General features: G+C 39.3%; 1 protein-coding gene across 4 annotated transcripts in view; it reads left to right on the forward strand.

Moving 5' to 3' along the window:
- Positions 1-16,032, forward strand: part of RARB (retinoic acid receptor beta) — a 280,456-nt gene that overhangs the window by 189,362 nt on the left and 75,062 nt on the right. Inside the window, exon 1 of one of the 4 annotated variants that reach the window (XM_005423379.2) lies at positions 174-776. The exons of the other annotated variants lie outside the window; for them this stretch is intronic. Coding sequence (XP_005423436.1) covers positions 620-776 — 157 coding nt within the window. The 5' untranslated portion in view covers positions 174-619. Of the gene's footprint in view, positions 1-173; positions 777-16,032 lie in introns of those variants that run through there. 4 annotated transcript variants of the gene reach the window in all.

The following is a 16,032-nucleotide window of genomic DNA, read 5'->3' on the forward strand; positions in this document are numbered from 1 at the left end:
GGCTTTTTTGCAGGGCTGCTGGGAGTTGTGAAGGCGTGTGAGAATCCTGGGAGCTGGTGATGTCAGACCGCTTGGGTCATTTGAAGGTTAGCAGCCTGGGAAGGGTTCACGGAAAGTTCACTCGCATATATTAGGCAATTCAATCTTTCATTCCCTGTGACACAAGTAGTAGGAAGTGAGCTGTTCAGAGGCAGAAGCATCTATTCACGGCCGAGGGGGATCCCGCGCCTCCACCGGAGCTGTTTTATCCCGGGGAGGTGGGCGATTGGCACGGCGTGGGACGCGGCACACACCCGGCGAACGCCTCGGGAGCTGGACTGACTCTCAAGAAATTTTGGGGGGAAATTGGTGGTAGCTAAAACTTGGAATGCGGCTCGCATCCCCCCATCTTGCTGGATTGGCTGGGCAGCCTGGAAAATGGTAAATGATCATTTGGATCAATTACAGGCTTTTAGCTGTGTTGTCTGTCATAATTCATGATTCTGGTCTGGGAAAAAGACCAACAGCCTACGTGCCAAAAAAGGGGCAGAGTTTGATGGAGTTGGGTGTACTTTTATGTGCCATTTTCCTCCACACCTAGAGGAAAGCACTTTTGCAGGCATTCTGTGCAGGGGGAATCATGTTTGACTGTATGGACGTTCTAGCAGTGAGCCCTGCTCAGATGCTGGATTTCTACACTGCGAGTCCGTCTTCCTGCATGCTCCAGGAGAAGGCTCTCAAAGCATGCTTCAGTGGATTGGCACAAACAGAGTGGCAACACCGGCACAGTGCTCAATGTAGGTCCCAACTGTTATTTTTCCACTTTAAAGCAATTACTATTATTATAATTGTTGTTGTTGTTATTTATTTAATTTATTTACTTGCATGTATTTAAAAAAGAAAGACCGGTAATTAAGTGCAGAGGTAATGAGGGGTGGGGTGAGTTTTTGTGCAAAATGTGGTTTGCAAGCTATTTTTTCTCCTTTTGGCAAGAAAGGAAAGAGGAAAGAAGCACCGGACTTCTTTCTGTTTATCCTTTCTCATGTGGCATATTGATCCTAACAACAGTTGTGGAGCCAAACAGGAACACATAAAATCGTAATGTAATACAGCAGATACTTGCAAAACTCCAACCAGAGAAAGACGAATTTACATAACATCTCTGTGGTAGCTTTTTCCCCCCCTCCCTCCTTAATCTAATTTTGTAGCACATTTGCTAATCAGGATGCATGTTGTCTTGAAGTGCATTTTAGCAGAGCAGCCAAGCAATTAAAATGTTGATCTCTACAGTTCTTGCAAAGATGTGGAATTGCAGTGGATAGGTTGCCATTCCAAAAATCAGACAGTAGTTATAAGTTCCTGAAGAAAAGGCAATATTTCTTTGTACTGACCTTGCTGCCACCTTTCTTCTTCACTTTGTTGCTCTAAGAAGTTGCTGTTTTGCTAGAAAACTACTTACTGTGAACACCCTTTGAGTTTAACCATCAATTATTTCTATACCTTGAGATTCAGACAGCGATGTACTGTTAACAGAGGAGTGAGAGTTGGTGGTAGGACGCTTCTGAAAATGTGTTACTATGTTATAGGGTTTTGATTTGTTGCTGAAATATATAGATGATAAACAATAGCAGTATTTTAACACCCCAGTTTCAAGTTTGAGAAATGACAAAAAGTGCCAGAAAACACCACCTTATACTATGCTTAAAAGCTTGCAGGATGCTTCACTGCTCTGACAGTGATTTAGATAAATGACTTGGCTATCTATCAAAATGTTTTTAGCACGCTCTCGAACACTTCAGTACACCATTAACTATATAATGCTGTTGGAAATTTCTGTTTTGCGGTATGTTAAAAAGTTAACTAGGAATTAGAGGAGTTCTTTCTTCGACATTTCAAAGGGGTGGAGTAGGTAATTGAAAAATAAATTTAAGAGTGTTTGGTGAAATAGTGTGTTTCACTCGGCTCAAAAGTTTTCAAACACCATATGACATTTGTGTGGGTTGAGTAATGAAAACAAAATTGTAAAAATCAGTGACTAGCGGCCTACAACACTGCAAATGTTTTGATGTCTTTACAATTAAAAGGAGACTGCGAAGTTCAGCATGGGATATTTATTTTTTCGCACTGTTTTCAGAATGCTTCAAACAAAATATGAAACAAAGCTTTTACTTCAAAATAGTGTTACGAGCTATGGGAGAGCTTCAGTTAGCAAAAACAAAAATCCAAACCAGATGTTTTACTAAAAATGCTTTTTCCTCCTTTCATGGTTTAAACTTTAGTATAACTTCAGTGGTGATATTGCGGAAACTTGGAATTAAATAAACTTTCCTGGAGTAGGAGGCATATATACTGTCGTTAAAAGCTTACACTTGCAAAATATTCTTTAAATAACTCCTGGCTTTAAAATGTCCTGCTCTTTCTCTTGTATGTTGTTAATACCTAGAAGCAGGATTCTTAAAAACAAAATATATTGTGTTTGTTCTTGGGCAAGTTAAACACAGGATTACCCTTATCAGAATGGAATGAGTGGTAAATATGTCATTTGCCTAGGGCCTGCGATAAGAGACAAGTGTTGATAACAGGAAAGTTTAGCTAATCAAAGAAACTTATATTAACAAGAGTAAATAAAAATACAGGAAAATGCGTTCAGGAATCCAGTCTTGTAACTTCGTAGGCAGTAGGATTAATCTTCACTTCATAGGAATTTAAAATCGGGTCAAAACCTGAATCATAGTACAGTGGCTATAATTTGAACTGAGACAGTTAATGGTATAGAAATGTGGAAAAACAATTTAGCTAGTGTCCAAATTAAGATTTCTGTTTGAAACCTTAGAGCAAATTTTGTTTTCAGTTTTGAAGAAAGTGTAAGCAGTTTATGCATGAGTAAATAAATAAGCGGATTATGAAATACTAAAATACTCTCAAAGGTTAAGATTTTTTATCTTGCATGTCATGAAAAAATGACAGAACAAGAAATTTTGTGGTCCAGAAATCTTTTAATAGTTTAAAGGTTACTCCAGCGCTTATAAATGCAAAGATAGCAATGTTCAATTCTAACTCTAGCATTTCCTGATTCTCCATTTTTACAAAGACCTCTGTGATTTGATGTAATGTAATAATAATCAAATTTTGTAATTGTTAGAAGTGTGATAGGAGTTTTTTGGTCTAATTTGTTGTTTAATTTTTGGCTCTGCAAAAAAAATCCAAGCCAGTACACCTGCAGCCATTGCCTTAGGCCTTAGAAATATTGCTTTGATAGAGACGTGATTGTAGAGTAAAAGGTAAATGGTTGTTGAGGGAATAGTACATGAATAGTGCAAACTCAGAGTAGGCCAGTAACAATCCCAGACAGCATCAGGGTTTCAGCTGAAATGCTGGCAAAATTGGCCATTGCAGGGCTTAGGGCAGAATGCTGTAGGTCTCCAACTTCAGCACATCTTCCGTACATTAATCCTGTTACAATTCACTAAGCTAGTGCACTCCTGCAGCATCATGAATTTTCTAGTCCATGAGGGTCTGCAAAGTAAAAATAGAGGATAAGACACAACCCTAACATGACCTTAACTTGTGTGGTATTTTTTTCCCTCTCCCCTGTGGGAGGAAAAACCTGCCCTGGGTTTGCAGCACAACTGTTAGCCACTGCGTATTGCACGGTGTGTTACAAGATTACAAAAAACCCCCCTGACTTTGCGCTCATATGAGTTTATGTTTTATGTGATTCTAGTTATGTTGTTGTAGATTTACAATGAGATTATTTGTTTGCAAACAAAATCGTGGACTCAGAAATGAGACCAGAACCAACTGCACCTTTAATCGTAATTCGTTCTCACATATTTTGTCGTAAGATAAAAATCAGGTTGGTGTAATTAAATTAGACAAGGATAGTTCTTAAGAGGACAAAAGAGTTAAGACTGTAAGAATGAGCAATTTATAGTTTTTAAAAATAAGTTAGAATATTCTGCTCCCTCATAGTGCAGTGGCAGCAAATACTGAGAGAACCAATAACTTTTGGTGAAACATGAGCTAACTAAGTACTGAGGAGGTGGGAACAGGACAGGTCCTGAGAGAGGAGTTGCAAAGAATGGAGACCTGACCTTGGAAAAGCCTATTAAAAAAAGTCTTCATTAGTCTTCATTAATTATACAGGCAAAAAACCAAATGAGCAGGCCCAAAACAAGAGTAAGTTTGTTTGGCATTATGTAGTGTTTCAGCTAATTATATCAAGTAGATGACTACTGCCTTCTGCATTTCCTTAGGGTTAGAAGCATAAAAAATTTGATGAAGTCAAAAGTTATGGACATGGTGGGAGAACACACTGGGATGTTGAGGCTCACATAGTATGCAGTTCTTATTTCAGTTTGGTAGGAAGTGTTTGCCTAGAGAGGAGCTAGCGGGTATTAACTTTCAGAAAGTTCATGAAGATGGGACTCCCAAAAGCATGCGTTTTCCTTCAAAATTCTGGATTATTGTGGTGTTTGGGTTAGGTTCCCATTCCCTGCAAGCACTGGAAACATCTGTGTTCCACACACAAAAAAAAAAAGCTCACTACTTTATTTTCTTTCATCTTTCTGAATTAAAAAACAAACATTTTGAAGTGAAGGACTTGTAATCTGCATTCCCAAGTATCAAATTGCTGCAGGTGTGTTTGCTAGTGCCCAGAAGGCAAGATCTGTTTGAACCAGGTTATTTTCTTTGAAGTTCATCTATAAACTTTACAGCTAAATGGCTAGGACTGATTTGCTTAGGGATAGAGCCTTTGTTTAAATTTTTATACGTCTAGCTTAATGCTCTGAAATATGTGATGAAAAAAATGTTTGTTTCTGATCCACTTCATTTAAAAAAAAAAAAAAGTGTGGGGATATTTTTCTTCCAAAATAACTGAAAGGAGAAAACTATTCTCTACGTAGACTGTGATGCAGTTAGTCTGATTCGGCTGCTGGCACAGGAAAACCCTAATGGACACACACCACTGTCAAAAACTCCTGCAGACAAAAATGATGAGAGGCTTTCGCTGGTGAAGTCAGGGTGGGATAAGCTTGGAGGAAAAGCAATGTATCTTTGGGTGACTCCCTGCTTGCCTAATGAGTCTGTACAGCAAAGGTGCAACTTGTCAGAACAAAGCCAGGCTTCTGAGGCGATGCCTTGAAGAGGGTTACGGTGAAGTTAAGGAGTTGAAAGAGGGAGATAGTGTTTCAGACAGCGAAGTTAGTCATCCTCACATCTAGTTAAATCCCTACTTACTGCTGAGCGGTTTTTGTTAACCATGTGTGCGTCACGCCAGCCCCGCAGCCCGGCCAAGCCGAGGGGCTTTGCTCGGGGGAGCGAGGCGCCCTGCTCGGCGGATTACGGTCCCACCTCCCCGAAACACGCCAAGCGACTGGTTTTGCTCAGGTCTAATTTATATACCGCCCTTTACGCAGCCGATGAAGTGCGGCTGTGTTACACAGCCAGCATTTAGATTTGGGAGCGGGGCTGTGAAAGGGACATTGTGCTCGCAAGGACTGCTGTCTGCCGCGGTCGGCCACGCTATGCCCCGTCCTATTGAGACCTCAAAAGCAGAGCACAGCTGTGATGAGTTTCCAGATCTGTTTGGCCGTGGGGACCGGCCCTGGTATGCGTGCGAGCCGGGGGGAGCATCCCTCTCCTGCCTGGGGGGCTGGCAGCAGCTTCTGAGCACTGAATTTACAGGGCGGGCGGCTGGGGCCAAATTAGTTGTGGTTTCAGAGGGCTTTCCAGAGCTTTGCTAGGCTGTAGCACGCAGCCCCATGAGGAAGGATATCAGTTGATGTATAAAATGGCCAAGGAACTTCGGTAAATAGACTTTACCCTTCAAATCCAGAGGTCCTGGCAGCGGCTGTGCGGGAGGGTGGGGTTGTACTTTTCCCCTTCCTGTACTTGGACACTTTTGATTATCCAGACTTTCTGGGGCTGAGCAGGGCTGCCTAATAACAAAGTCTGCATAATATAATTGCCTAAATAGGCCTATTGTCCTTTTCAAGTCACTGTGCTGTGAAATCTTTCAACTTTTTGCTGAAAATGTTGCTTCTAACATTAAGATGGCTTAGTGGCTGCAGCGAGGAGGGGATCCTTTACCCTCATTTCTCATTGCCGAGTGGTTGAGAAGCTGATTATATTCCTGCCCCCTATTGATGCTTACGCCTTTTGGGAGGCAAATATTTTAGCCCCTTCTGGCAGGGTAAACTGCCAAAAGTAATAGGCCTGGAAATACAAAGCTATGATTGATTTTGACCTTTGCTCATGTGCATGAAGTCTGTCCCCATGCACTGTGACCCATGCCACTTCTTGCTGAAATCCAAGCCCTTTCAAACCAAACGGAACCACCAAAATACAAGCCTCAAAATGCTCAAAACTATTCTAAAGTAACAGAATAATAATTTTCTCTGTGCTTCAGGAAAATTATAGACAGGAGGTAACAAAACTGGGTTTTCTAGCGGGCAAACAAGGAGAAATGTCTTACTGCTGCCACCTTTTTATGAGAACCATATTCCAGTTATAAAAGAAACCAACTGATATAATGTGGAAATGATTCTGTGCAGTTTTTTGGTCACAGTAATCTTAGCTGTTTCTCCTAATTGTAATCTGTAAACAACTTGCATCCAAAACCATGGATTTTAAACTGTCTTCTTAAAAATAATCTAAGGTCTGGAATTTAATTAATTTGTCGTTGCTTGAGCAAATATGTTTCAAAAGTTAAGAATGTCAGAAACAGTAGCCTAAAGTTAGCATCCTAAATTCACATTTCATGGCTTCATTTCCAAATATGCTGAGCATCTAGGAGCTCCCTCAGCACTTTTTAAAGCAGGCCATATATTTGAATGATCAAATGCTATTTAAAACCTTCATTTAATATTAAAAATGTTTACAGGACTGTTCCACTTCCCCCAAACATGAAAAAGTAATTCAATGACACTGTTCCCAACATCAACAGTGAAAATAGAGACACTAATATGACAAAGTAGAACTTACTTATAAAAATATATTACTCTCTTTCCATAAATTTACAAATTAACTGAGTTTTTTTCCTTCTGTTTTGTCTGACACACATGTTTCTCTGATTCTCAGTTTGCTTCTCTGCAATAAAGTCTGCTCAGCAGATATTAATTGTGGTATAGATTTTAATAGCTAGATTATCTTCTTCATATACTCACTTATTTGCAGCTGCTCAGGATTGCTTTCCCAGTGGCAGCAAATTAATATTACTTTGGTCACTGTGCATTTTGCTTATTTGGGGGGGGAGGGAGGAGGGGAAATCTAGCTTTCTTCAGCTCATTTTAGTAATCTGAATAGGAGTGTAGAACTTGCATCATGTGACAGGTCAGCTCACCAGCATGGGGTCCCTGTGTGAGAACCTCCCTTGTACATGACAATCTGATAAGGATATCATGTGGTTTAGAAACACATTCCCACAATGTTCACTTCTTTGTCCCTTTATTTGGGAGTGGGTAGGAAAAAGACTTTTAACAAACTAGTGCTAGCCCTTATATAACTGACCCCACTTTCTTTTAGTGTTCTGTTTGAGCCTTGAATCTTCTTCAAATACTTTTGTTAAGAGAGATGGAAATATAATCCAGCAAGTCTGTGTTAAAGAATCATAGACGCAAAGTATATAATATACCTTCTGTTCCCCTTGGACAAGGTGATTTTTCTTTCCCCTGCTTATACCGTATATAAACTGAATATTATAAAACTATGTAAGTTAAATATACACATACAGGCTACACTTGTATAGGTTTAATAGGTTAAAGCTTGTATGAGTATTTATAAATTCTCAGAGTGCTCTGGATCTTGACTGCTAAGGACATGGTTTTAGAGTCCATCCATAGTTTGGAAGGATTTCCGTTTTATGCACTTTCAGTGACTTACATTCTACCCTCTAAGTGCATCCCCTAAGAAAAAAAGCAGAGAAATGTCTTTCAACAAAGAGATTTTTTTAGCACCGCTTAGTTTCTTTTAATGGTTTGGAGGATCTCTTTCCATTGAACCATAATATTTTTCTCTAGGCTCACATTGTATTTTTAGCAAGGATCTTTGAATAATAAAATGACAAATTAAGGATGTCTTTGTCTTTTACAGCCTTATCTAGTGAAGCACTTAAATGCACTCAACCCTCCACCCTCAATTTTAATAAGAGTTTTAGAGACAGAATGGTTGTATGAGTGAGCCTTTGGTGTATTTGTGTACTGGTACTTTTAAGAAATAGCAGTTAAAGTTCATGTCACTGTGCTGGATGTTCAGCACAATGAGCATCCAGCATCTTTTCTTATAAATAAAAAAGGATCAGTCTTCTTTTAAAGATGCATTGCAGAGGTGTGGAACAATCAAACAGGTTGACCAGTGTTGCACCAACTGGAGACAAAAAGCACAGCTTGATTTAACACAGATTTCCTTCGGCAGGTCCTTTGATTATAGAAAGTCATTGTGCTTGTAAGATAGAAAGAGTGGAAGAAATGGTTCAATTACTGCTTCCCAAAACCAAAACACAAGCCCCCCCCCCCCAAAAAAAAACCCCAACAAAGCAAATCAAAAGAAAACCAACCAAAAAAATCCCTACCCCACCAATACAGTTAAAGAACACAAAAAGTCTCTTGAATCCTCTTATTTTATTTATTTTTTAATCTGAATGCAGCTTGAGGTAATTCCTGAAGTGGCCATTAAACCACTCTGCTGGTCCTCTCTGCCAGGCTGGCTGATGACACAGCAGCACATCATACAGAGGTGTGCATCTCATCTCCTAGGAGCGTTCCTTCATCTTCCAGTCCTGTACCAGAATCACTCCTCTGCCAGCTGGTGACTGATACCAAGAGGATTTCTAGGTTCTTTGCATGATAAGTGAATGTAACATCATCTGAGTTGATTCAAGTATTTCAGTTGTTCACAAATGCCAGTTTGGGACAGAGGTGTTCAGGCACAGAACAGCTGTGCCCTGGCTTTCGGGGGTCTCAGAGCCTCCAGCACTTTTGCTCAGGGACTGGCTGTGGGCAGAGCCCGGGGCAGGAAACAGGCTCCTCTGCCACTTTAATTCCTCATCTTCTACTCAAAAACTCACAAGAAGACCAGGGTTGCCTGGCTTTCCAAGACTGAACATTCACTCTCTTATGAAGAAAAGGGAGTTGGAAAACTGTGTCACAGTGCCATCTGGCGATACCTGACACCCGGACCTCCCCTTGGGCAAAGGCTGTGGATCTGCAGGCAGATGCTTCCCCCAGGACCTTGGTTTCGGCACAGGAAAACGCCTATGCCCCCCAAAGCTTGCCTCTCTCTCGGGATTTTGCACTCCTCTCCGGATTGCTCTAATCAAAGGTCCTAACTTTCATCAGACTTTCCCTCCTTCACAGAGATCCACCCTCACTGATCCACCAGCCTGAGGGTTTTGGCTTAGGGCACAAGTGAAAGGACTGGCTAAAATGCCACGCATGGGTGAACTTTCTTATTGTTAAGATCAGGCCCTGAGCTTGGGGGTTCTTTCTTTGGTTTTAAGCCATTGTTCATACTACTGCCTTCAACTTTTGGTCTGAGGAGGTTTTTTCTTTTTTCACTCATCTTGCAGAGTAATCCTTAGCATTGCTTTGTTGTTAGCATAGTTCTTTTAATTCAGCTGAGGAAGAAATTTTATTAGTTGCTGGGTGAGGGTATATGTCAAATCCTCCTTAGAGGTTAGCTGGAAAGTCTTGGACTTTCTAAAGATCTTTCTGATTTCACTCCACACTTTGAACACTAAGGTGTAAAATGCAGAACAAATGGCAAATCACCTATGTCTTTCAGTGTCTTTGATCAGGGCAAGCTACTTTTCCCAAGTCTTCATTCCCTAGTGAACCTCTGTCTTCCTCTCTCCATTTGGAGAGCACATTCCAGCTGTGTTTTTCTAGTTGCACATACAGTCACATGCTCTGCAGGTTAGGTATGTGAACTGCTCATCTTTCTATGCTTTGCGCCTATTGCCACATTCAGTTCTCTGACACCACACCAAGAAGGATCCATTATCTCCCTGAAGTTTTGAAAAGAAGCCTTCAGCTGCCTGCAAGAAGTCAGAGCTGACTCATATCCTCCTGTGGTTTTTTTTTTTTCCTCTTCCTTATCCGAATCCTTTCCTTTCTCTCTATTTTGGTGAGGTCCTGCAAGACTCTTGTGGTTAAAGCAGGAGCTGTGTGTTAGGATGCACTGCATGTCTGGAGGCAGTTTGGGCAAATAGCTGTTCCCTTCTCCCTGAAATGGAGTCCATTAGGAACACTGCAATTTTTCACCTTCACCAAAATGTGAAAGCAGAGCTCAGTTACAGTGTGGTACACTGGCACTGCCCAGCAGTACTGTGTTTGTTATGCTTTTGCTAACTTGAATTTCTGTGCAGAAGAAGAAAATACTCTGAGAAAAAGAGGTTAGGAAGGAATGACGCAATCAAATGAGATTAAATCAGAGTATTGGTTTCCTTGGAACACATATTTGGCTTTTTATCAACAATCTTTTCCCCATTTTTCAAATAAACACATATTTTCACATGATAACTCTATTTGAAATATTAATCCTTCCAGGGCTGCGTTACCTTTGTTTCTTCTTCAAAGTCCATTACTATGAAAAGGTTGCTGTTCCTTAGGCTGTTTCAGCTTCAAAAGAATTTCAGGGCCTGGTCTATTGGAAAGCTTGGGGGTATAATTAGTGAAAATGGAAATAGATGCAAGAGAAATTTAGTTCCTTATGTTTTAATTTAGTGTGGTACTACCATGTGTTGTTGAAGAGGATTCTTAAAGGCAAACATAATTTTTTCATTATGGTCTTCAGTTTGCTTTCATTGGTCTTAATGACAAGAAGCTGTATAAGGAGTCATACATTTTAATTAGGCCTTCTTATATTTACATCAGATAAATAACAAATAATTGATGAAAAACAAGTCTTCTGAATGGATGATTTCACACAGAGCTCTGGTTACATTTTAATGATAAAATATTTCTCTTACTGTTTTGCATTTAAATTATGTAGCATTACTACTTTAGCAGAGATCTCAAAATACTGTTATTTCCATCCATGTAATTAGACTCACAATTTATTTCTATAAATTTATAAAAATTCTGAAGAGATAAAGTGTTTTTCAACATATATACCTGAAAATCAGTTTCCATTAATTTAATTTTTAATTAATTTCCTAGAAACTTTTTTTTTGTAATTATCTCCAGTAAAAGCTAGTTGGAAAAGGAGTCAGAGCTTTTCCTTTGTCTTCAATTATCTACATTGGAGCAAGTCCTGCCATGATTAACAACCCAAAACTCCTGTAGAGGTCAAGGAGTATGAAATTGTAGGACTTGTAGTGGAATTTTATAAGGAAAACTTGTGTGCATCTTTCTCACCAGTTTCACTGAAAGTTTTATTCCTTTGAAAATCCTACCAATACCTTTTTATAATTGTGTGTGTACTTCTGTGTGCATTTAAAATACCTGCTTCTAATTTTCTTTACCCCCTTTATTGGGCACTAATACCAAGAGAAATTATTTTAGAGTCTTGCTATTTACAAGAGTCTTTCCTGTTTGCAAGCTCTTCAGCATTTCATTTTAGTAACAAAACATATTTCACATGATTCATTCCTCAGAGTATAACAAACACTAATTGTTGTTATTGATTTTAAATTTCACAACCATTACAAGTAACCCAGATGAGTGGCAGATAAAGAGTAATAATCCATGGAGTTCTGGAAGTGTTTCATGTTTGTCTGTAGTACTTTAAGTGATCAATAGTAACTGCCCCATTGAAACTAACTGCTATATCAAATAACAGTAAATCAAATGAATGTGCTTACAGATTATTTATTGAAAGCTCTAATTGTTCACTGGGGCCCTGCTTATCTCAGGAAACAATAGAAGCCAGTGATCAGGCAAACTGGTTTGCAAATGCCAGGGGTGCCATGAAACAGCAGGGTCTCCCTGTTCCTGGGTGGTATGAGAGCTTTCCAAAATGTGCTCCTGTCCCACTGGGATTGTCTGGTCCCAGGGTAAGGTCGTCAGAAGTGTGTTTTCTCAGAGAGCATCCCTTGAGCTCACAGGTTACACTTTTTTTAAAAATTACTGGTTTTATAGGTTGTCATCTTTGGATGTCAAACTTGTGTCTGGTGAGTAAAGTGTGGGAAAAGAACTAATCATATTTTCCAAAATTTCTTACAAGTCTGTGTAATGAAAAGCACAACAGGATCAGACCTTAGAATGGGAAGTAATGAAAAGCATATTGAACCTACTCTGCGGAAAGCTTGCCTACTTTATATTACAATTTGAGGCAACTCTGTGTGGCTGTGCAGTTGTCAGACTTGTGCAAATACTAAGAAATTAAAAGCAGTGATTTCTAACCAGCAACACTCCACTGCTGATTTTACTAATTCCTTAAAATGGCTGCTCTGCCTTGTCACAGTGACTCAGTGCCATAGTTTGGAAGTTTTCTGGAGCTTCAAGAGAAATGGGTAGACTTACATACAGTTTCACAGCTATCTACATTTTTTAATAGCCTTGGTGTGTTGGCAATAATACTTTGCTGTGTCTTCAGAATCCTTTGGGTATTGGCAGAGGCACTAAAGCAGTCCTTCAGAAAGTTTGGGAAGATTGCATTGAATGAACTGTGACAACTGGAAAAGCATTTGTAAATATTAGCCTAATTTATCAGGAAAATAATGGCCCAGATTTCTCAAACATGGCAGGAAAAGGGGCTTTTTCCCCCTAAAAAAAAGGTATGTTTTATGAAACATAATTATATGCATATTGTAGTAGTGAGTGTTCATAATATAGACATTTTAAAATTATTATAGCACAGTAGCCAGAGATCTTCTGGATTTTAACCTCATAGGGGAAAAGCAACTTCGCTTTTTCAGAGTATGTTTTGCCTTAAGTTTCTTGGGACATCAGCTACTAGGACTGAATGTTGCTTTTTCAGTTCTTCGGAAACAGAGTACTTTCTTTTTGTCATATTCTATATAAAGTATGGCTGACGTTTTTCCTGTTTGCAAGGCAGGGATATTGCAGTCAGTTTTGAGTAGCTTATCTGGGAATAAAAAGAGTCACTGCTGAAGTTAGGTATTGAATAAGAAAGAGCAGGTGACTGGGAAATACTGTTAGCACATATGTGTTTTCCTGAAGTACTGTGTGTGCGTATTTTTTCACTTCTGAGTGAGAATAGTAATGACAGACATCACACAGGTAAAATTATGAGCATTCCTCATTCTAACAGTTTAATAGGAAAATCTACTACAGGTAGAGAATAGGAAAATAGAATATTGGGAAATGTGCCCTCCAGTCACAGATCTTGTCTCCAGGCTCTTGTGGATGTCTTATTTTATCGATCTTAGATCTTCTAGGCACAATGTGGAAGTATGCTCTGAGCCACAATCAAGAGAACTGCTACCAGTTGGCTCTGGGATACCACACTCCTTCCCAGATTTCAACTTTTGCTCAACCTGCTGTGAGAGGGGCAGAGGGATGTTTGCCATGTTAACTGCATTGATGGAAAGTTATAAATAAAAAAAAAAACCCAGATCAAAATATTTTATAAACTCAATGTCAAGGTGCTGTGAATTACAAGGAAAGGAAATTTGTTAGTGTCTTAGTTTTCATGTTATCTTCCCCACTGTGATACCATTTTTAGTCTGGCAGGTACTAATTCCATTCAAAAATACTGAAATTCCACTCAGGTGAGCACTACAGCTTGATAAACTATATATTTCATTTGCTCTCTCAAAAGATAGTGACAAAGTTCTTAAATATTCATAAACTGGAATTACTTACATTAGCGTCAGAAATGTTGGTGTGAGCTGCTCTTTGTTCTGCACTGTCCTAGTCTGGCAGGCTGAGGGGAGGAAGGAGGACAGAGTATGTCCCTGTTTTGGTCTCAGATGTTGCAAATGTATGTGTGCTGTAGGATGTTAGAAAGGTCAAGTTTTGGTCTGAGTGTCCTATTTGCAGATAAGCTCAAGTGATGAAAGCCATATTTTTCCTGTTATTGTGTCATGTCTAAATGGAAATAATGGATTGTTTTAATTATACTCCCACAGAGCAGCAACGTGGGTGCAATTAGGCTAGTGTAAGGAATAATCTTAATACTTGGAAAGTGAGCTACATGGATATAAAACATACACGAACCAGAAAGGATAGCACAGGGGTTCATTGCAGTGAGGCTGGGGTGTGGGGGACATGTACTGGGATATCTGCCTGGTTTGAGAAGCTACCTTTGCTCCTCCCAGTCTACACACTGCCCTGTCCTCTTGCAGCAGGCTGCTGCTGAACAGCAGCAGGAAACTCATGGCTCCATTTCGTGGCCTGAGCCTTGCCTGCTTCAGCAAATGGCCCTGGGTTGCAGGGGCATGGCTGGGAAGCTGGAAGTGTGCTCCTCCCCTCCCCATTCTGCCCGAGTGTTGGCAACCTTTGGGAAAGGGCCGAAGGGTGGCTGCCTGGAGTGTGCTGGTTCAGGAGGGTTCATCCCAGCTTCGTTGTGCCATGAAACCTTACTTGATAAGGAATCATACCTCTGGGTGGCATAATGCCAAACAAAGGTCTGCAGCCCGAGAGGGCCCGAGAGTGAGATTTTGAGCAAGGAGATATAAAGGTTCGCAGTTGTCCATTGCCTTGTAAAAAAAGTGAGTGCTGTGTGATGGGGCTGTCAAAGAAAAATAAGGGATTAGACATCCTTTTCAAAGGAAATCAAAACTTAGAATTAGCAAAGCAATAAAAGCCTTCTAAAGTGAAAGCTGGAAACAATACATTTTTAATAAAATGGGCAGTTACTCTAATTGCTGAACCCCTACTGTTCAATTTCTTTTAGTGCCCTTATTCATTAAATTCAGCATACTTACACTTATTATTTACAGATGTATGCGTTTTAACTTGTTTATAGAAACCATGCCTTGCAGAAAGCTGTGGATGGTATAATACTAATTTGTGTTTATTGCTGCCTATAATATGCAATTTTAAAAACAATTAAAGATAGCGGTGGAGCTCATCATTGGAGCCAACCTCAACTGCCCATGAAAAGTAAAATATTAGCACCGTGTGCTGCCTTAAAAGGTTATAGGCCGTTTGTAGTGAGTTGATAACCTACCCATTAATGAAGAATTTACCTGTTCTTAAGGATTTTAAGCTCAGCAGTCTAGTTTCTAGATAATGTTCTAATGTATCCCATTTAAACATATGTGATGGAGTTCATAATTGCCCTTGTAAATGGGTATAGAGAGGAGGGTATATAAATCAATTAGTGATATCCAGCAGTGTGGCTGTAATACCAATTAATTGTAATGATAAGCATTTTAACTGCTACTCTACTAACTTGAAGTAGTTTTGATCACTGAATTGGCTCTTGTTGAGTCACTCTATTAATTTTAAGATTTGAAAACGCTTTAAGATCAAAATGTTCTGAACTAATGGTCCTAAAATTTGAGAAATGAAATGATATGTAAAATATTACACAGCAAGTCAGTTTTATGGCATTTCCAAAGAGAGCACAATAGTTTTATTTTGTCCATGTGGTACTGAACAACTGTGTAATAGTATTACATGATTAAAGATATTACAACACTCCTTTTCTTGCTGGATTTAAGCCACAGCAAAAAGCCATGATGAATAGTGTTATAAGATATGTTGAATATACAGAAAATAAAAAATTTATTTGGCAGACATAGTAATACCAAAAACTAATACCAACTTGGATAGGAGGTGGGTTCTGAAGAATAAAATCATTCCTTTAAAATAATACTCTCAATTATTGTGTTTCAATGCTTGAAAAGACTTAAAAATCCTCAAAACACTATAAAACATTTAATAACTATAAATGGAGACTTTATGACTTACAAAAATATCTGGATGTGTGTAGAGATTATAGCAACTATTTCATTGCCCTTGCAATTCTCATTTCTTACTGATGATACTGGATCTGAGCTTTCTCCCATTTATGCTTACAAGAGTCTTTTTTTGGAATTAGTGGAGTAGCAACACCATAAACATAGCTGAAAAAAAGAATCAGACCCCTTTTATTTTTAAGTGTTTCTTCCCTTACAGTGGGCCTTTTCTTAAAATTTCT

The sequence above is a fragment of the Geospiza fortis genome, unplaced genomic scaffold (assembly GCF_000277835.1).
Source record: "Geospiza fortis unplaced genomic scaffold, GeoFor_1.0 scaffold231, whole genome shotgun sequence".
Classification (NCBI taxonomy): Eukaryota; Metazoa; Chordata; class Aves; order Passeriformes; family Thraupidae; genus Geospiza; species Geospiza fortis.